This window comes from Astyanax mexicanus, chromosome 2 (assembly GCF_023375975.1).
Source record: "Astyanax mexicanus isolate ESR-SI-001 chromosome 2, AstMex3_surface, whole genome shotgun sequence".
NCBI lineage: Eukaryota > Metazoa > Chordata > Actinopteri > Characiformes > Acestrorhamphidae > Astyanax > Astyanax mexicanus.
This window is the reverse complement of record NC_064409.1, coordinates 74,786,357-74,809,063: the sequence shown is the minus strand read 5'-3', so window position 1 is coordinate 74,809,063 and position 22,707 is coordinate 74,786,357. Positions and strand designations below refer to the sequence as shown.

Genomic DNA, 22,707 nt, shown 5'->3' with positions numbered 1-22,707 from the left:
TAGACCAAACATTGGGACCAAAATATGACTGTTTATTATTTATACACTGAATATTACCTAATATATATATTTTTAATTAGTTTAAGCAGCAGTTCCCTTTTTCCCATTTTTTTTTTAAAGCAGTAGTATTACTCAGTGTGATATCAGTGTTCTGGTAAAACCAGCCCTGCAACTTTAATATATTCATTCTAAACAGAGTGGTCTTATAGGTTTGCTGAATGTAATTGCTCTCTACATTTTGACAACAAAACAATAAACTCAAAAACACCGAACCTACAGAACCATTCAAGTTTGAAAACACCTTAAATTCAGTGATTTGTCATTATTTTAAAATATAAAGAAAATCATATGGAATTATTCAGTAAACTGAAAAAGTGTTAAACCAGAATATGTTTTTATTTTAGATTTTTCAAAGTAGCACTTGATGCTTAGATAGAGACAGTTTGGCACATCTCTGCTGGATTTTCTCAGTCAGCTTTATGAGGTAGAGTCACCTGGAATTCAGGCTTTCAGTTAACAGCTGTTCTGAACTCGTCAAGAGTTAATTAAACTTGAATTTCTTGTCTCTTAATGTTAATGTCTGAGAGCATCAGTTGTAAAGTAGTGAAGAGGTAGAGTTACAGGTATACAGTGAATAGTGAATGTTTGAGTAATGTTCTAATCCATATTATGAGAAGCAACAACTATGTTAAGAAATGAAGGTCAGTTAATCTGAACGAAGACCATCAAAAATGTTATGATGAAACTCCTCAGGGCTGCCCCAGGAAAGGAAGAGCAAGAGTTAGCTCTGTTGTACATAATAAGTTAATCAGAGTTACCAGCCTCAAAAAACTGCAAGTTAAGAAAATGCTTAACCCCAGATAAGAGCAACTAAATTCTTCTTCACAGAGTATATTGGTTTGTTTAACACTTTTAAGTTACTACACGATTCCTTATGTGCTCCCTCATAGTCTGGATCACTTTATTATTAATTTACTATGTAGGAAAAGTGTCCAAACTTTACTGTAAGTTACTGTATTAAGAGTATTAAGAGTACTCTTCCACATGCTGTGTGCAATTACAGCACTGTAAATCTCCACGTAACAAATAAAGAAGCAAAGTTTAGACACCAGACATAATCAGACACATTTGTGAAGCTCACAGCAAGGCTTACCCACTCAAACACTGACAGATACTGACGGTGATATACAAAAGCCAGGAAAGCAAAGTAAGTAATTACAAGACATCCTAGGAGAAGTCCTGCGCCTACAATTGCTGTTTATTTTATTGCACATTACCTTCATTGTCCGCAGCTCCAGCAGGCCAGCTCTGCAGGCCCAGTGCAGGTAACTGTTACCTGGCACAACAGCATCCAGCATCCAGCAGTGGAGGAGAGCAGGGAAGCATCTCCACTATTTAAATATCTGTGAACTGGATATACTGTATAACCTGAGGTCTTTGTGTTACAAAAAGATGAATTAGAGCAGGGAAATTCCTCAGGCCATAGCGTCTGCTTCTGCTTCCTCTCAGTCAGGTGCTAATGTAAACGATGGTAAATAGAAGTACTGATTAAACACTATACTGTTCTTCTGTTGCAAATCACTTCTGCTTCTGTTATCAGCTTACGTATACTGTATACAGTATCCAACAATAGTGAATACATCCCTTACATTCCTGTAGATGTTGCATTTCATCTTTTTTAAAGGGACTGTAGGACACTGTAGAAATGAACTTGGATATAACTTAGGCTACAAATCAGATTTGTCTATCTTGACGGTTCACATTCACAAATGTAAGTGATCTGTATCTCTGTGTAATGTGAGCGAATCAATCCCTACACTCTAAGAAATATAAGTACAGATTTGTACTTAAAAGAGTACAAAGCTTGTAGCTGGGGCTGTACCTTATATTGAGGCACAAAAAAGTACCTTTCAGTGAAAGTCCTTTTTTGTACCCATGGTTTTTGTGGCAGTAAAGATCATAAAGATTATAAACATTATCATCAACTAAATATGGCTCAAAAACTTGATGATCCAAAATTGTCTGGCTTTCAAATAAAAAAATGTGCAATTTAAATATATATTGTTCATTAGTACAGTGATGCAGAATACTGAATGTACCCTTTGGCTGGTTAAATGGTACAAATTTGTACTTATTGCTGTTAGAAATAACTTTGTACTTCAGAGGGAACAAATCTGACCCCGTAAAGACCAATATTGTACCTTTGAGGGTACAATTATAAAGAGTGTACCTTCGAGTACAAAAAAGTACTCATATCGTGCCTCTGTTTTTTAGAGTGTAAAACACTATCTCACGTGTGCACATTGATTCGTTTATAAACTTCGCCTTCTTCACCAACAACAACAAAAAAAAAAACCTCATATTTGAGAGACGACTCATAGCTTTATAAAGGGAAATGGATGCGTTTTTTAGCAGCTCATATGTGGAGCATCTTTTGCTGGAGTGGAGAAACAGTAAACAGCTGGTCTGAAGTACTGAAGCTCAGGTGGAGGAGGTGAAAAAAGGTCAGGTGGTTTGCTTTTGCTGTTTTTTTATGCAGCTATAGCTTCACAGCTGCACCAAGAGATGTGTTTGTGGGTGCAAGAGAGAAGCACGTAGCGCTAATGCTAATGAGTAAAAAAAGTAAAAAGTAAAAAAAGATGCATGGATTCCACATGATTTGATTATTCACATTCAACTCGCATGTCCATGGATTGGATACATATCTACAAGACCTAAACTTTGAATAGTTACAGAGTTCTCTGTGTCTTTTTGTAGTTATTGTGGTGAAAGTGTGAATGTGCTGTGTGTAAGTGTGTAAATGCTGCATCATCTGATTCCAAAATACTCGCCTCTGTATTGCAAAAGAGCTAGCGTTTAGCGCGGTTAGCAGCTAATGTTAATGCTGCTCCAGCAGTGCTAGCTGTGGTTAGAAGCAGGCTACAGGCTGTTATTTATGGAAGCCCATTCCCGCCACCTAAAAAATAAAAATACTCCAGCAATTTTTTTTTATTATTATTAAGTAAATTGCTATCTCAATATTTTGAGATACTAAGTCAATATTTTGAGATACTAAGTCAATATTTTGAGATACTATCTCAATATTTTGAGATACTAAGTCAATATTTTGAGATACTATCTCAATATTTTGAGATACTATCTATTGAGATAGTCTCTCAAAATATTGAGATAGTATCTCAAAATATTGAGATAGTATCTCAAAATATTTCATGATTTGTGAATCCATGTCTGAAGTAATCCTCAATGATAGTTTCCATTTTGCGTCTTTGTCTCATCTGCCTCTGTCTCTGTACAGCCTACTAGTATCTCAAAATATTGAGATAGTATCTCAAAATATTGACTTAGTATCTCAAAATTGTCACATCCTGGTCTCGTCTCGTGTCTGTGTGTCTTCCCCACGTGACCTGTGCTCCCCTGTGTCTCCCGTCTCAGTACTTTTCCACCTGTTTCTCATTTGTTGCTCCACCCCTTCCCCAGGTGTTTCTAATTATAGTGTGTTTCCTGTTTCTTTAAATAGCCCTCCTCTGCCACTTTGTCTCCGTCGGTCTTTGCACCTTCACCTGTCGTTTGTCTCTCTCAGTGTTTAATAGCTTTTCTCAGTGTTTCCTTGTTCTCTCTTAGCCTTGGTTCCTTGTTTCTTGTTTATTTCTTGTTTTCTCGTTTATAGTTTATTTCCTTGTTTATTTCTAGTTTCTTGTTTTATTTCTTGTTCCCTAGCTCCCTGTATATACCCTGCTTGTGTTGATTCCTAGTTTATTCCTTGTATATATTCCCTGTTTGTTTATTTATTATCTCTAGTTGGTTTAGTTTAGGTTCTTTGATTTGTTATTGGTTATTTGTGTATCTTTGTTTCATGTTACTTGTTCCTTGTTTTCTTGTTATTTATTTATTAAATTATTATTTATTTTCACCCTACCTGCACTTGTGTCCGCTTTCCTCGCCACCCTGCCTGGGTATTTCCTGACAAAAATATTGAGATAGTATCTCAAAAGTTTGATTTAGTATCTCAAAATATTGAGATAGTATCTCAAAATATTGACTTAACTTATTAACTATTAACTTAGATTAACCAAATATATCACATTTTAATTCCTTAAACAATTTCTCACACTATCCTTAAAGGAAACTCAGCACAGTGTGAAACCCAACACAAATACAGTAACGGGACCAGTAAGTTTATTTTAAGGCAGTTTCACTTTAGTCTCACATTGTTGTTATTTAGATTTTGACCTTTTATAACAGCTACAGTGAACCGAACTCAAAGCCAAGCAGTTTCCTTTTCATTATTTCACATAATTAACATAAAACCAGTATTGAAAACTGTAAAAAATAAAAATCACATCATTCGCAAAGCACAGTGACTTTGGCTGATTGTGTCCAGAGGTTACAGAGTCCAGCGGTCGTCAGCTTTGGCACGGGCGTGGCGGAGGCGGAGACGGAGGCGGAGGCAGCAGATCAGGTACAGGGCGATCGCAGTTAACCTCGGTGGTAAAGAGCGGGGTGGCGATGTAGCGGAGTGCCAGATAACACAGGGCTCTAATCCTCACCACCGCACAGTATCAGCAGAGTCTTCCTGTAATCTCCTGATGTGTCTCCCTGCAAAACAGAACACAAACCAAACACAGTAAAGCAGCTCCCAGCAACCCAGCCACAACATACAGCTCAGCAGAAGAACCGTGACCAAACCTGGAAACAGCCTTACACTGCAAAAAACTCATTATTATCAAGTGAAATGATCTCATTTCAAGCCAATAAATCTTATTTTTTCTCTTTAATGAGAATTTTTGTATTTCCAAGCATTTTGTACGTGTAAAATTATTTTGCTTACCGTATTTTTCACACTATAAGGCACATTGAATTATAAGATGCATTATACGACACTAGTAAGGAACAGGGGTGTCGCCATGTCTTCCTTCTAATTCAGCAGGTCTCAAGTGAAGTAAAACTAAGTTAAGTATACAAAACTGTAATAAAATTTTCTTTTAGGTCAAACGAGTGCTGGATGTTAATCTACACAGATTTCTCTCCTGAAAACTGTTTATTTGGATGGGTAAAGCACTTCCACTAAGGCTGGGTGCAGCAGCATTAGCATTAGCAGCTAACCACTAGTGCTAGCGGGAGGTAAATGCTGCCCGACAGCTCTACACTAAGGAACCCTGAGTGTTCCAGTAAGCTGGTAAGATATTAGCTAGCAGTTTGTCCTACATAGCTTGTTTTAACATGGTAAATGTGCAGGCTACAGTCTGATATACTCACCTCTGAATGCCAAAAGAGCTAGCGCTTAGCGCAGTTAGCAGCTAATGCTAATACTGCGCCAGCCTCAGTGCTGGAGAACTAAACTGAAACTCCTGTATAACTCTGTACTTCAGCAGAGTGACTTTACTGCTCCTTACAACCTGACTGATATAATTTATACATAAGGCGCACTGATGATTTTTGGGGAAATTATTATATTTTATTATATTATATTTGGGGAAATATATTAAGATTTTAAGTGAGAAAAATATGGAATTTTAAGATAAGAGAATAAATACAGTATTTTCAGTAATCTTTCAGTAACTCAAAATAAGCACAACAATTCACCATAAAACCAAGTTATTTAAAGTAATCAAGATTTTTAAGACAGAATTGAAGTAATTTTTTTAAATTGAGATATTTTCTCAATTCACAAATATTTTGTCTAGTTTTTGCCAGTGAATTAGTTTTAGCAGTTTATCAATCACAAACAATAGAAACAATGTGCCTTGTGCAGGGTGTACAATAGGGTGCTAAGAGTGTCCAATAGAGTTACTCAGCTACAGGGGTTTGACAATGTAACTGAAACACCTAGATTTAGACCACAATAATTTATTGTGGTGACGGACAGTTCTGGTGGAAACAGGAGAGTTGAGGTGCACATTGAATTCTGCCGTGATTTGATCAGCTGTGGTTTTATGTTTTTTGGATACAATCCGGGTTAGCACCCGAACATCCCTTTCAGATAGCTTCCTCTTACAGTGTCCACAGTTAATCCTTTTGGATGTGGTTGGTCCTTCTTGGTGGTATGCTGACATTACCCTGGATACCGTGGCTCTTGATGCATCACAAAGACTTGCTGTCTCGGTCACAGATGCTCCAGCAAGACGTGCACCAACAATTTGTCCTCTTTTGAACTCTGGTATGTCACCCATAATGTTGTGTGCATTGCAATATTTTGAGCAGAACTGTGCTCTTACCCTGCTAATTAAACCTTCACACTCTGCTCTTACTGGTGCAATGTGCAATTAATGAAGATTGGACACCAGGTTGCTCCAATTTAGCCATGAAACCTCCCACACTAAAATGATGACAGGTGTTTCAGTTTCATTGTCCAACCCCTGTACAATGCAAAAAAAAAATTAAAACAACAAAAAACATTGTAATTTAATTGTGTCCAAAAGGCCATATCCTCTACTCTTAGTATAGAGCAGAGCTCACAGACGTTGTTGAATGCGGACCCAAACCGATAAACTACTGAGAAGGATTTAATTATATACTTGCTTTGCAGGACAGTAAACTCACAGACCAATCACATGTGGTGTAAGATCACCAAACGCTCTCCTCAGATCAGATCTGTGCAGATGTGCTAAGTTAAAAAATAAATGAATAAACTTTCTTTATAAGGAGATAGGGAGCCCGAGAACAGGCGGTAAAACAAGAACAGGTGGAAATGAAAGTCATGCAGAGCGCAACAGAGAGAGACAGGGGAGGAATGTAAACAAAATCTGGCCAGAGAGGCATTTTATATTATTATTATTATTATTATTATTATTATTATTATTATTATTATTATTATTATTTTTATTATTATTATTATTATATATTTTGGTACCACTTTAAAAAATAAGACTACCTTTATAAAGGGTTTATAAATGGTTTACAATTAGTTTATTAATGGTTACTAATTAGGTTGTAAATGCCTTAAAAATCCTTAACAATCAGTTATAATACATACATAAGAATACGCAATAGTAACACAATAGTTACTTTTACTGGTAACGAGTTACTTTTATAGTAGAGTAACTCAGTTACTTTTTTTGGAGAAGTAACTAGTAACTATAACTAATTACTTTTCAAAAGTAACAGGCCCAACACTGAGTTTAACAATATAGATGGCTGTGGGTTCACTATTTGGCAAACAACAGGTCATTGTTGCCCTTTCTATGTATGTGTTATAACTGATTATTAATGTTTACATTTTTAAGGCATTTACAACCTAATTAGTAACCATTAACAAAGGAATTGTGAACCATTTATAAACCCTTTATAAATGTAGTCTAATTTTAAAGTGGTACCCATTTTTTATCATAGTTTAAACAACCTTAGAGGATTTAGCACTGCATTATAACACAAGTTAAAAAAAGTAAAAAATCGGTCCGTACCTTGGCCTATCGATGGCCTATTTTCTCTAACTGGACCATAGTGAATTGTAATTAAATACCCCTGATATAAAGTCAACATTATAGAGCTTTTAACCCTGTCCTCCTCTTCACTCCAACACGCACACTTGTTTATAAAACAGCTTCATAAACATCTTTATCCTTGCAGGATCTTTGCAGCCGACCACGATGCACACAGCGTTTTCCTGTGCCTGCTGCTTTAAGTGTGATTTAGTTATCATTGACAGCCTCTGTTCTTCATTTCACACTATTGTACCACAACCTATCAGTGTCAACACTGAAAAAAAAAACCTTCAGAGCGTAGATAGCGCGAAGGTTATTTATCTTCAAAGGGGGTTTTGATGGTAGAGCCAGTATAGACCTGTTACAGAGCACTTCCTGTCACAGCGCTTAACACCAATCACACGCCGTATAGACAGAGAGGAAGTGCACTGGGGAAATTCCTGAACAGCTGAGCTGAGCATGTAACACCGCAGAAACCTGCCGAGCTCTCCGTTCCCCTCCACCTCGACCAAAAAGAGGATGTGCAACGTTCACACCACAGGGTACAGGATGTCCTCGCTCGCTCACACACACACTCTCACACACACACACACATTATCTTCATTCATACACCCGTCCCATCACACGGACCACGGCCTGTGCCAACGAGAGACAAGGAGGGCAACACTTACGACAAGGGCCTCTACCTGGATGAAGTCGTGGAGCGAGGTGTCGTGGGTGTCCTTGAATTCCTTGCGGATGTTGAAGAGGTCGATCTCGGAGCGAGACACCATGATGCGGATCAGAGCTCTGTCATCAGTACCAAGACCCTGAGTACAGAGAAAGAGAGAGAGAGAGAGAGGCCAAAAAAACACCCACATCAGTTTAGAACTTAAGAGCCCCACAAACCAACATAAAACAACACGTAAAAAAAAATTAAGTACAAGCTCTCTATCAAAAAAGTGGCTTGAGAAGACGTTGAAGCTCCGTACTTTAAGATGAAGTATTAAACTACTGTACTAAACATTATTTCGAATAGTATTTTATTGCAAAAAATAAATAAATAAATAAATTAAGGTTTAAGAAGAGTGGTCTAGTTAAAGTCTTGAGATTGAGATGCTGTAGATGATCGTAAACAGGATGTTTACGCTGAAAAATCCTCCAATGTGTCTGAATTAAAACAATTCTGTAAAGAAGAGTGGAACAAAATTCCTCGTTGCCAGTTATTAGTAAAGCTTGATTGCAAAGGGTATAGGGTTTAGGGTTATATATAAGGTTTAGGGGTCAAACACTTTTTTACACAGGGCTAGATTGGTTTTGATTTTTGTTTTCCTTTAATCAATAAAATTCTCATTTAAAAAAAGTGATTTTTATATTTTCTCAGGTTTTCTTTATCTGATTTTAATTTTGTTTGATAATCAGAAAAATATCGGTATGACAAAAAAGCAAAAACAAAAGAAATCTGTAGGGGGCAAATACTTTTTCACGCCACTGTGTTTCTCTAAAAGTAATAGATGAACTGTTAATAATAAGGACTTCTAAGTAACTCGGACTGGATGGCAACACTTACTTGGCCTGTCTCACCACCAGACATACAGTGGCTTGCAAAAGTATTCATATCCCTTAAACGTTTCCACATTTTGTCATCCTTTACAACCACAAAATTAAACATATTTTATTGAGATTTTAAGTGATAGACAAACACAAAGTAATGCATAAGTGTGAAGTAGAACAAAAATAATACGTGGTCTTAAATTTTTTTATCAAATAAACATTGTGAAAAGTGTGACGTGCAAAGTATTCAGCCTCCCTATATCAATACTTTGTGGAACCACCATTTGCTGCACTTACAACTGTGTTGTAAGTGCTTTGGGGTTTGTCTCTACCAGCTTTGTGCATCTAGAGACTCTAGATATTTTTGCCCCATTCTTCTTTATAAAACAGCTCAAGCTCAGCTAAGTTGGATGGAGAGAGTCTCAATGCGATTTAAGACTGATCTATACAATTCCACTGTAGCTCTGGCTGTATGTTTAGGGTCATTGTCTTGCTGGAAGGTGAGTCTCCTTTCCAGTCTCAAGTCTTTTGTTGCCTTCAACGGGTTTTCTTACAGGGTTGTATCCTGTATTTAGCTCCATTCTTCTTTCCATTAACTCTGACCAACTTCTCAACTCTGTCCCTGCTAAAGAAAACATCTCTACAGCATGATGCTGCCACCACCATGTTTTTCAGTGGGGACGGTGTGTTCCTCCTCATATAGCGCTTTGCATTTAGGCCAGAAAGATCAACATTGGTCTCATCTGACCACAGAACCTTCCTCCACATGTTTGCTGCAACTACAAACAGCAATTCTTATGTCTTTCTTTTAACAGTGGATTTCTTTTTAAAACTCTTCCATAAGGGCCAGATTTGTGGAGCACATGATTTAAGATAGCTGTCCTGTATACAGATTCTGCCACCTGAGTTGTGGATTTCTGCAGCTCCTCCAGAGTGACCATGGGCCTCTTGGCTGCCTCTCTGACCAGTGCTTTGGGTAAATGGCCATGATTTGGTAGGTTTTTTTATACAAACAGTTGTAGAACACTTTTTCCCTCATTTTTGGATGATTGATTGAACAGTGCTCTTTTTATGATGCTTAAAGCTTGGGATATGTTTTTATAACCTAACCCTGCTTTAAACGTCTTCTCCACAACTTTATCTCTGACCTGTCTGGTGAGTTCATTGATCTTCATGATGCTGTTTGTTCACTAGTGTTCTCTAACAAACTAGAGAGGCCTTCAGAGAACAGGTGTTTATATTTATATAACTTATAAATATTTATATAATAATAGTAACTTATTCAGTGACTTCTGAAGGCAGTTGACTGCAATGGATTTTATTTAGAGATTTCAGAGTAAATGGGGCTGAATACTCTAGACTTATGTCACACTTTTCAGATTTTTATTTGATAAACAGTTGGAAATGTATGCACTTATGCAACACTTTGTGTTGGTTTATCACTTAAAATCTTAATAAAATGAGTTAAATTAGTAAATGTTTGTTTGTGGTTTAAGGTAACAAAATGTAGAAAAGTTCAAGGGGTATGAATACTTTTGCAAGCCACTGTATCACATGTATGCCTCAATGCCCAACTGTATCTCATCTAGTATCCAGGCTAGAGGCTCCAACTGGGTCTAAACTAGAGCCTCCTTTGAGTTTAGTACAGTTTTAGAACAGTTTCCCTCAATAGACTCATGTTTTTACTCTAATGCCCGGATCAGACTACACGATTTTAGCCCGATTTTGACCCGATTTTGTCGGCGCCGACACATTGCGTGCGTCGGATCCGAATTTCATTGTCGCGAGCGATAAAGTTATGTGTAGTGTGACATAGTCAAAGAGCTGTAATTTGACGTGAGCGACGCCGTTGGAGCGTCCAACGGAAAGACTAGCATGTTAGAATCTTTTGTATTTAATCGCCTAGTTTGACGATGCTCCGCAACCTGCTCTCTGACTCTGACCAATAGGAAGACGTTCTGGGGCGCACAGATGTAAATACGGGAAAAGAAAGCAGGACGGTGCTCCTGCAGTTCACTGGACCAGAGAAACAGAAGAATAATCTAATAATCATCTTATAATCTACTTAATCTCTGAGATATTCTGTTTACAGGCACTGAAACCTAAGTAGCTACATCTTTACCATACCTTAAGTTCTCTCTGGAGTACAAAAAACATGTAATGTCCATTTGGGTCCATTTTTTCTTTTTTTTTCCAGCACAAAAGCGCTTCCATCACGCAAAGGGCTTCTGTAGCCGTGAAATTCTCTGCTTCTCCCCCGCGATGACCTACGAACTCACGCGAGGACGCGGACGATGATTGGTTGGTGACTAACGTGTAGTGTTGCCAGTCCCCCGAGAACAACGCAAACCGAAAATAACTGCTTAATCTGACAGAGTGAACATTGTGAGGGACAAAAATGTCGTGTAGTCTGAGCTTGGCATAATACTATAATCACTTACATATATCATTACTATATTAACACATTATCATATAAAGTGATAACCTGGTTCACTCAAAAACAATTCTGGATTAGTGACTGTTGTCTAATTCATTCTTCATTACTTCATTACTAAGTGTTGTGTTTTCACTAACAAACCTCACTAAAACAGAAATTCCTGGCATTTTTTGTGAGAAAGAAAGAAAAAAAGAGAGAAAGAGAGAGAGAGACAAAGGCCTGCAGACATGATGTTATCACATAATCGTTAGTTTGGGTGTACCTTCATGGCTTTGTACAGACGATCTGCCAAGTACGAGGGCTGGTTCTTCACACTCCTCACTGAAAGAAACACAGTTACAGTAAAACAACCACCTTAAAACACTTACAGGCAGAGCTATAGCACAAAAAAACAAGGATTTCCTGCTTTTCTGGTCGTTTCTCGTCAAACATAGCAGAAAGTCTCTTACCGATAGCATACATGGCATTTTTGATGTCCCCAGACATCTCCTTCTTGATGATCTGCTCGATGTCCTTGTTGGAGCACCTGACAAACTCCTGGAACACTATGAGAAAAATACCATCAGTGAGATTTTGCAGATTTCTGCTGTAGACTGAAAACATTTGAATTTGATTTATATGAGGCAAAAGATCAACATTTCAGCTTTTATTTCCAGGATCTGATACACAGTTCAGAAGATTCAGCACATTCTGTCTGAACCCACCCATTTTTCTAATAAGCAAAAGTATTGGAACATGTGACGATCAGGTGTGTTTTGTTGCACAGGTGTGTCCTGATACATTAACTATTCAAACAATCAAAAGCGCTCAGTTTCAGATTTGGGTTTTATCTGTGCAGACTGTGTATTTATAGTTAGAAAAACAGACAGCTATGAGAATATATATAGGTGAAAAACAAAAGCAACAGTGAAGCTGAGAGAAGATAAAAAATTAATCAGAACCATTAGAGCACAAATACTGTTCATAGCCAGAAGAAGAAAGTCGTCACTGGTGTAATCAATAACAGACCAATAAAAAAATGCAGCAGTTGAGTAGTTTAAATACTCTTACTGCTGCGATAAATAGTTTAAAACAGGTTTATGGCTGTGTATTGTAAGTTTAACCAATCATGATTATTATTATTATAATATTATTGTTTATTATTGGAATTAATTTGATTTAGTACTGTAGTGTATCCAGGCTTTGTAAACTTATTGAGAAGTGAGTGCGTCTGCCGTACCTCTCCTCAGGTGGGGGAAACTCCGCGTGCACAGAATACTCATGAACTTATCCATCATCTCGTCAGACTCAGCGTTGCAGGCGTCGGCCAGGGCCTGAGAAAAGGGAAGAGGAGGGATGTAGTGAGTCTAGCGTTGACTCATGGCTGCTGTTTCTGACAGGGGATTACTCGCTGACGTTGGATTTACAGACTGGTGATCTAATCTGTTCTATTTAAAGAGCCCATTTAAAGCCCCTACTCTGCTAATATTAATATTATTAATAATAATCAATGAACGCTATTTACAGGCCTGTTGGCGTTTTTGCAAATGAGATCATATGAACTGATGCCACTGGCTTTGATGACTTTCACTCTTGGTAAATTTTAGTGTTTTTGGGTGCAGCTCTCCATTGAGGAAGCCTCAGATTAAATACCAAGTTCCCTTTTTTCAGCTAAATTTAGAACGATATGAATTCAGACCCAAAATTAGCTCCCTAACCCACGAGCCCAGTTTCACAATACGTGTAGCTGGCGGTCTCTGGCAACAGCCATAAATAACACTGCTTATGGCCACAGGAGACCAAAATAAGGCCTAATCCCAGTTCACCATTTGGTGCTACCACTTTACCCTACTCCTCCCTTTGTGTGTTTACACCAGTAGTGGAGTAGGGCAGTCGTTCTCAAACTGTAGAATGGGCACCACTGGTGGTAATCAAAGCATCCCAAGGTCAAACACTAGATCAGGGGTTCTCAACAGGTCTCAGCCCAGGACCCACATTTTCTCGTGGTCATTAAGTCACGACTAGGGGTGTAATGGTACAGAAAATTCATGGTCCGGTTCACACCTCGGTATAAACACCACGGTTCGGTACGTTTTTGGTGCATTTTTGTACCGAAAAAATAAAGAGGCTGGGCATTCTGTATAACCTCACCTTTATTAACTATATAATAACAGTGAATCTTCATTATAATCATGTTTAGTTTTTTGGGATGGAATGTTGTAACAGGGCTCGAGCTCCTTTATTAAATGCTTGGAACCAGGGTTCTCTCCTACTGTCATCATAAGAAAATCATCTTTTAGATCTTGTTGGAAAAAACAAACATTAAAGGACCACTATGTAACTAATTTTCAGTAGTAAATGTTAATATGGTCAGGATGTATCATCAGATATTAAGGAAACATGTTGAGTGAAAGCACTGGCAGCTTTTGTCAGAAGCTTCAGCAGTACGTTCCTATTTTAAATGTGCAGGCCGTCCCGGGGTTTTGTGTTTGTTTTGTCCTCTGACTCCTCCTGCTGCTCCTTCCCCAACACTAACTCCACCCACCGAGGTTGCCAGCTGTAACACTACAGTACAGAGATCGGTGCTGCAGCAAAGGAGCTTAGCTAGCAGGGCTGGTTCAGTTAAACCTCAGCTGCTACACAGCTTAAAAAGCCTCAGCATGTCTCAAAAAATCTCCAAAAAAATAAATATTGAACAAGGGTGAATATTGGTAGTGAGTTCGAACGTTGGAGACAGAGCTCAAAAAGACTACAGAACTGACCCAGAGCTGCTATTTTTCTCCTGAACAAGTAAGCTAACTGGCTAGTGTGGTCTATACTCTTGTCCACTACTCTCATGTCCCTCTGCAGATCTTCTGCAGTTCTTGGGCTCGATGTGTCAGGGACAAATCCTCTTGAGGACGCCGAATATCTGTTACTCCAGTCATGATCGCTGTCTTCTCTGTCACTGTCATTGGAGCTTGTGTCATCAGAATCGCCATGTTTTCTTGACTTGTCTCCTTTTCTTTCTGCCTTAGCCAGTAACTTCCTAACAGTTGGGTCATAGCCTCCTGTAGCTTCCTCCCACTCGCTATTGTCTTCATCCTCTTCTCGTCTTAATTTTCCCAGCTTCAGAAGTCCCTTGGTCAACAGCCATCTTGCTGTCCTCTTGCTCTTGGCATGCGGAAACATTTTTATGATTGTCTCTGGTTTGCCTGCTTCCATTATCCGATCGTCATCATCCGTGATTTGATATTCACCCTCTTGACTGATTACTGGAACTTGAGGATAGACTTCTTTAAACTTCACTTCTTTCTCGTACGGTGGAGGTTTCTTCGCTGAATTTACATGAGAGAATGGTGCATTGACTTCAGCCATCTGTTTCTCAATCTTTATTGTGTTTTTCTCAATTTCTTCGGCGCCTTTTATTCTTCTCTCCTGATTAGCTTTGATTAGTTTCTGGCCTTCTTGCGAAAACAATTCAAGCACTCCAAGTTCCATCCTCCTTTTCTCTTTGCATCTCTCCCCTTTCTTCCCCTTCTTTTGGTTTGCTTTGTATGTGGCCACAAGTACCTTCAATACTTCAATAACATCTGGGTTGAGAGTCCCCTCAACTGGCCACCTGCATTCTATATCCGGCCATCGCTTGTTCCACTTCTTTGACAATTTTGTAATGCCTTTAATTAAAGGATTGTTTGTCTTTACTACATCAACTGGAGTTATCCCCTTGGCTACATTCCAACGAACCCCAGGACCCTCACTCCCAGTGCTCCAATGAACTCAATGACCCAGTATTCTACGTGTATTCATATGGACAGTATTCCATATGAATACACTTACATATGAAATACAGCGTTTTTACCATTTTAATACACCACACTAGCTAACTCAGTCAGGTACTCTTGCGGAGCTGCAGTCCAGCACATCGTGGATCTTGCGATCTAGCTCTCCATCGTGTAACATACAGTCAATATAACGCTAGATACGGGTTTTAAAAGAGTTTAGAATTGCTGTATTTCTCCTCTACTCTCGCTCGTACTCTTAAGATCTCCGCCTCTCCTACTAGTCTGGTGTTTTGAAATTAGACTGCTGTAGCCATGTCACACGCTTGCTCTCAGGTCCTACATAATGCACCTTTAAGCCTGATTGTGGAGCTTTATTAAGAACAAAACTACAGCATTTCTTTAACTGATTAAACTACAAATATTTTTTTCCTAAGCATATTACTACAGAGAGAGAGAGAGAAAGAGAGAGAGAGAGACAGAGAGAGAGAGAGAGAGAAAGGGCACAATGACGGAGAAAGAGAGAAAGAGGGCACGAGAGAGAGAGGAAGAGAGAGAGCGAAAGAGAGAGAGAGAGAGAGTGAGGGCCATTCAAAAAAACATACATATGCATGCAAAGTGAATTTAAGAGCAATGTATTTTTAAGAAACTGAACATAAACAACAACTACATGTATAAAAGTTACTATAGTAAAACTAAATTTCAAATCGCTGAGTATATAGGACTGTAGTCTGCATGTTTCCCGTGTTAAAACAAGCTATGTGGGACAAACCCCTAGCTGATAGCTCCCTGGGTTACCGGAACACTCAAGGTTCCACAGTCTAGCGCTATCAGGCAGCGTTTACTAGCGCTAGTGCTGCATTTAGCAGCTAATGCGAATGCTAATCATCTCACTTACTTGGGCATCTTCTTCTGCTCTCCCCATGTCAGCAGGGCCTTCATCACGTGCTCCCTGAATCATAAAGATAGTGAGAGGTGATATTGGCAACATGTATATTACAACATATTTTTTCTTTATATTGTATTTAATTCAGTACAATAAAATTCCAGTATTGATATGAACAATATAAAAAGCAATAGGTGATAATGATGGTGACAATTTCAGTGTTTTTCCTATAAATGTAGGTTTAAATGTTGTACAGTCTTCTGTATGGTGCCCTAGAATAAACTGATACCAACATTATCAATACAAAATATCGACAAATATCAGTTTGAGTAGCTGATTACCTGAGCCAGGGAGACCAGGATACGACAGAAGTGTCCTGAGGTGTCGGAGCGAATGGCGTCCTCCAGGTTCTTCTTAAAGGCTGGGAGGAAATGACAGACATTAGACAAACAAATAAACACAAAATATCAGCACTGTTAATATCAGTTACTTTCAGATTCTGTCTGTCTGTTCTCTACTGTTCCTGATCTAATCTGAAGCTACATGAAGTTTGGAGGTGAGTAGTGATGAACTCTGCTGAAGCTACATGAAGTTTGGAGCTGTGTAGTGATGAACTCTGAAGCTACATGAAGTTTGGAGGTGTGTAGTGATGAACTCTGAAGCTACATGAAGTTTGTAGGTGTGTAGTGATGAACTCTGAAGCTACATGAAGTTTGGAGGTGTGTAGTGATGAACTCTGAAGCTACATGAAGTTTGGAGGTGTGTAGTGATGAACTCTGAAGCTACATGAAGTTTGGAGGTGTGTAGTGATGAACTCTGAAGCTACATGAAGTTTGAAGGTGTGTAGTGATGATGAACTCTGAAGCTACATGAAGTTTGTAGGTGTGTGGTGATGAACTCTGCTGAAGCTACATGAAGTTTGGAGTTGTGTAGTGATGAACTCTGAAGCTACATGAAGTTTGGAGGTGTGTAGTGATGAACTCTGAAGCTACATGAAGTTTGGAGGTGTGTAGTGATGATGAATTCTGAAGCTACATGAAGTTTGGAGGTGTGTAGTGATGAACTCTGAAGCTACATGAATGTTGAAGGTATGTAGTGATGAACTCTGAAGCTACATGAAGTTTGGTGGGGTGTAGTGATGAACTAATCTGAAGCTACATGAAGTTTGCAGGTGTGTAGTGATGAACTCTGAAGCTACATGAAGTTTGGAGGTGTGTAGTGATGATGAACTCTGAAGCTACATGAAGTTTGGAGGTGTGTAGTGATGGACTAATCTGAAGCTACATGAAGTTTGGAGGTGTGTAGTGATGAACTCTGAAGCTACATGAAGTTTGGAGGTGTGTAGTGATGAACTCTGAAGCTACATGAAGTTTGGAGGTGTGTAGTGATGATGAACTCTGAAGCTACATGAAGTTTGGAGGTGTGTAGTGATGAACTCTGAAGCTACATGAAGTTTGGAGGTGTGTAGTGATGAACTCTGAAGCTACATGAAGTTTGGAGGTGTGTAGTGATGATGAACTCTGGAGCTACATGAAGTTTGGTGGGGTGTAGTGATGAACTAATCTGAAGCTACATGAAGTTTGGAGGTGTGTAGTGATGAACTCTGAAGCTACATGAAGTTTGGTGGGGTGTAGTGATGAACTAATCTGAAGCTACATGAAGTTTGGAGGTGTGTAGTGATGAACTCTGAAGCTACATGAAGTTTGGAGGTGTGTAGTGATGAACTCTGAAGCTACATGAAGTTTGGAGGTGTGTAGTGATGAACTCTGAAGCTACATGAAGTTTGGAGGTGTGTAGTGATGATGAACTCTGAAGCTACATGAAGTTTGGAGGTGTGTAGTGATGAACTCTGAAGCTACATGAAGTTTGGAGGTGTGTAGTGATGAACTCTGAAGCTACATGAAGTTTGGAGGTGTGTAGTGATGATGAACTCTGGAGCTACATGAAGTTTGGAGGTGTGTAGTGATGATGAACTCTGAAGCTACATGAAGTTTGGAGGTGTGTAGTGATGAACTCTGAAGCTACATGAAGTTTGGAGGTGTGTAGTGATGAACTCTGAAGCTACATGAAGTTTGGAGGTGTGTAGTGATGAACTCTGAAGCTACATGAAGTCTGGAGGTGTGTAGTGATGAACTCTGAAGCTACATGAAGTCTGGAGGTGTGTAGTGATGAACTGTGAAGCTACATGAAGCTACATGGTTAAACTGCCTAGTTACATCTCAAAGATTGAAAGAGAACTAAGGAATATGATTGAGTAAAAAAATAAATATTCTAAATATTACAAGAAAAGTGTTGGATATGGGTTCTCAGGGTAAATGATCAGATAAAAATGATTTACAACTGTTTTTGGTTCATAAACCTACTTATATGTTTGGAAAAATATACAAGTTCAAGAAAAATGTTGTATATGAACCTTTATCTATATAACACCTTTGTGAAAGAAGTCTCTGGTCAGTTATGATTGATTGATGAGGTCTTAATGTTGGTTTAAATGAGATAAATATGAACTAAAGCATAACAGCACAGTGAGTAAAAATGTGGTGGTGATAATCTGTTGATGTGCAACCATGAGGATGGGCTGCTGCTGCCCTCTGGAGGACATTACTGGTACACCAGATCTTCCAAGAATACACTATGGGTCGATTTCTCACACAGGGATTAAGACTAGTCCTTAAATATAATTTTTCTTTTAATGTAAAATCTCCATTAACACACACATATTCTGTGGGTCATTTTTCCTCAAATTGGGATAGTAAACAAACACTGGGAATCCAGTCATATCTAGTTTTATTTTAAATATTCTTACCTTTCTTCAAATGCAGAATGCCCCCCCCCCCCCCCCGCCATTGTGTGGGTGTGGCCTAAATATGATGTCTCTAGTGATGTCAGTAACATGTTACTTAGTAACGCACTTAGTGCGCCTTATATATGAATTTTATCAGTCAGGTTTTAAGGAGCAGTAAAGTCACTCTGCTGAAGTACAGAGTTATACAGGAGTTTCAGTTTAGTTCTCCAGCACTGAGACTGGAGCAGTATAAGCATTGGCCACTAACCATGCTAAGCGCTAGCCCTTTTGCTGTTCAGAAGGGAGTATATTGGGTGGTATCCTGCTCAATTACCATGTTAAAAGAGGTACGTGGGACGAACCGCTAGCTAACATCGTCCTGGTTTACTGGAACACTCAGGGTTCCTCAGTGTAGCACTGTCTGGCGGCATTTATGTCCTGCTAGCGCTAGCAGTTAGCCACTATTGCTAATGCTGCTGCACCCAGCCTTAGTGGAAATCTGGAAGTCTAAGCTTACTGTAAACAAATGGAAGCATTTTACTCACCCAAATAAACAGTTTTCATTAGAGAAATCTGTAGATTTACATGCAGCGCTTGTTTCACTTTGAAACTTTAAGTACTTTAAACTTAGCTTTACTTAACGTAGTTACCCCATCACCCAGAGGCAAAACCTGCTGAATTAGAAGGAAAACATGGAAATACCCCTGTTCCTTACTAGTATCACATAATGTGCCTTATAATTAAGTGAAAGTAAGTGAAGTAAGACTTAAATCATGGAACAAATCACAGATGATCTGAACAGATTTTTTGCTTAAATTTGGAAACAAGAAACAGAATGACTTGATTGGTGACTCTTTGCGCTTATTTTGATTTGAAATGATTTAAAATAAGATGCAAATTCAAAGTAATCACAAAATTAGCTAAATAATCTTACACTTAAAATGCTTAGTAAGCCAAAAAAAAAATCAGAGAAAAAAATAAGATTTATTGTCTTGAAATGAGATCATTTCAGTTGCTAAGATTTCGTTTTTCGCAGCGTATATCGTTACTGTCCAATATAAAACATGTATCTCCAAAATAGAAACTTTACAGTACAGAGAAAAAACATTCTTATCTTTTTTAATGGAAGTCAGTGTTAAAAGATTTTCCTTCAGGTCATTTTGGAGAACTTCTGTTGGTCCATTTTTCAATAAATTTTGACACAGAGTAAGGGACGGTTTGTGTGTTCAAACTATGCAGTAAACTAGATCATTTATTTTCATTGAACACCAATAATATACTTTACGTGTGTTAAAGCAGGGATGAGCCATTCTTAACTCAGTAAAGACTGAACTTCTTCAGCACTAGTTTATTATGTTCTCAATGCTTCTGACAGATGGTGTTGTGGGGTATGGGAATGGGAGGGTCACCTCTCACCTTTCTTGTAAGCAGCACACATATCCTGGATCTCCTGGTTGCTCCTGGTCACCAGAATCTCAATTAAAGCGTGTTCATCTGTCCCAGCTCCCTGTGAAACAGATAGGGAGATAGGTTACATCTCATAAATGTTAATCCCAAAATAATCCCATGAAAATGCAAAGACCCTGGATCAGAAGAAAGATTTACAGTCCAGGATTGGCTAAAACCATGTCCCCTTTTTTAGTTCTGTAGTATAGTGTCATTTTTATCCAGATATTTAGTGTGTAGCCACCTGTGAGGCTCTGAGGATAGTAATTTATCATATTTAACTTAAATGGCCCTAACTTTTTCAAAGTAACTAGTAGCCAGCAACTGCTTGAATTTCTGCACCAGGAGTAAAGGCATAAAGTTATCCAAAAGCAGTGTGTAAGACTGGTGGAGGAGAACATGATGCCAAGATGCATGAAAACTGTGATTAAAAACCAGGGTTATTCCACCAAATATTGATTTCTGAACCTTTAAAACTTTATTAATACAAACTTGTTAATAGCATGGAATAATCCTGGGATGCTGGGGAAGATGAAACCGAAACTTTACGTGAAGTGCTGTTCCTTAGCAAAAGAGCGCCAGTTTAGGAGAGTGAACTGTTCAGACAAATGTACAAAGGGTTGGACAATGAAACTGAAACACCTGTTTTTAGAGCACAATAATTTAATTGTGGTGACGGACAGTTCTGGTGGAAACAGGAGAGTTGAGGTGCACATTGAATTCTGCCGTGATTTGATCAGCCATGGTTTTATGTTTTTTGGATACAATCCGGGTTAGCACCCGAACATCCCTTTCAGACAGCTTCCTCTTACAGCGTCCACAGTTAATCCTGTTGGATGTGGTTGGTCCTTCTTGGTGGTATAATGACATTACCCTGGATACCGTGGCTCTTGATGCATCACAAAGACTTGCTGTCTTGGTCACAGATGCTCCAGCAAGACGTGCACCAACAATTTGTCCTCTTTTGAACTCTGGTATGTCACCCATAATGTTGTGTGCATTGCAATATTTAGAGCAGAACTGTGCTCTTACCCTGCTAATTGAACCTCCACACTCTGCTCTTACTGGTGCAATGTGCAATTAATGAAGATTGGCCACCAGGCTGCTCCAATTTAGCCGTGAATCCTCCCACACTAAAATGACAGGTGCTTCAGTTTCATTGTCCAACCCCTGTATGTCATCAGTAAAATGATCTGTTCATATCTCAGCAGCAGTATAATAATAATTTGGAATAATAAAATCCCTCTATTAAACAAACCCTGATAAACACAGAGTCTCTGCTCCCCCACACGTCTGTGTGGTTGTTTGCTCAGTTTAGTTTGAACATGGTCAGATTGGATAACCTGTACAAAAACAGGTCATCAACCGGCTCTGTGTCCCACAGGTCACTGACTCTCAGCTAACCAATCAGAGCAGAGATCCAGGCCTGGACGCAGGTCCACCCAGAGTAGGCGGTATTTATTAGAGATAACACTGGAATTTCCCGCAAGATTTCAGAGGATGATCTCATCTCCACAAAAACACCCAACCTAAACACTTCAGACTTACTGAATACTCTGATCCGCCAGAACATTAAAACCCAGTGGTGTGCAGTGAGGCCCTTCTAACCCTTCAGATAAGAGAGGTGACAATAGGAGCATGTAAATAATTACATAATTTTTAATCAGGAAATATATATTATAGTTATTGTACAGCAACTAAATCAAAGCATTAGTCTGTGTTTTTCAGTTGCTATGGGTCTCTTATATGACTGACAGCTGTTTTAACCAATCAAAGCTTTTTAAAATTGGCTTCTGCCCCCGCGTGTCTGCGTGGACCCTTCTTCTGATTTTGAGAAGGGTGTAGTAATGAGTCTGTCAGCAAAGTCTTAAGACAATCTAACCAATCAGATTCATGATTTTCACTCAGGGTTCCCCAGTGTATCCCTGTCTGGCGGCATTAATGTCCTGCTAGCGCTAGCAGTTAGCCGCTATTGCTTATGCTGCTGCACCCAGCCTTAGTGGAAATCTGAAAATCTTTTTCATTAGAGAAATCTGTAGATTTACATGCAGCGCTTGTTTGACTTTGAAACTTTAAGTACTTTAAACTTAGCTTTACTTAACGTAGTTACCCCATCACCCAGTGGCAAAACCTGCTGAATTAGATGGAAAACATGGGAACACCCCTGTTCCTTACTAGTGACACATAATGCGTATATCGTTACTGTCCAATAAAAAACATGTATCTCCAAAACAGCAACTTTACAGTTTGAGACGTGTGTAGTAATGAGTCTGTTAGCAAAGTCTTAAGACAATCTAACCAATGAGATTAATGATTTTCACGCCGGGGGCGGGGCCATGGCTGTCTTACCCCTTCTCAGTGCTGTGCTGAAGGGGTACACGCTGATTAGTCCTAAAACAGAGCGCATTCTGGATTAGTTCAGTAGTTAGTGAACTATCACGGAATTGCGACTGCAAGTC

The 22,707-nt window shown here is 38.9% G+C and overlaps 1 protein-coding gene and 1 long non-coding RNA gene across 3 annotated transcripts in view; one reads left to right on the top strand and one right to left on the bottom strand.

The window, feature by feature from the left end:
* Window positions 1–4,159: 4,159 nt before the first annotated feature.
* anxa6 (annexin A6) overlaps window positions 4,160–22,707 on the bottom strand; it is a 51,236-nt gene continuing 32,688 nt past the window's right edge. The window contains exons 18-25 of one of the 2 annotated variants that reach the window (XM_022671949.2): window positions 20,219–20,309; window positions 16,359–16,438; window positions 16,030–16,083; window positions 12,611–12,704; window positions 11,841–11,936; window positions 11,654–11,712; window positions 8,093–8,230; window positions 4,160–4,596 (exon numbers count right to left, since the gene is read on the bottom strand). In XM_022671949.2, coding sequence (XP_022527670.2) covers window positions 4,537–4,596; window positions 8,093–8,230; window positions 11,654–11,712; window positions 11,841–11,936; window positions 12,611–12,704; window positions 16,030–16,083; window positions 16,359–16,438; window positions 20,219–20,309 — 672 coding nt within the window. In that variant the 3' untranslated portion in view covers window positions 4,160–4,536. The remainder of the gene's footprint in view (window positions 4,597–8,092; window positions 8,231–11,653; window positions 11,713–11,840; window positions 11,937–12,610; window positions 12,705–16,029; window positions 16,084–16,358; window positions 16,439–20,218; window positions 20,310–22,707) is intronic. The other variant, XM_022671951.2, reaches the window with a different exon arrangement.
* On the top strand, window positions 16,557–18,119 carry LOC125799200 (uncharacterized). Its single transcript, XR_007438028.1, has 3 exons — window positions 16,557–16,696; window positions 16,857–16,899; window positions 17,395–18,119. It is a non-coding gene; the product is annotated as an uncharacterized LOC125799200 (long non-coding RNA).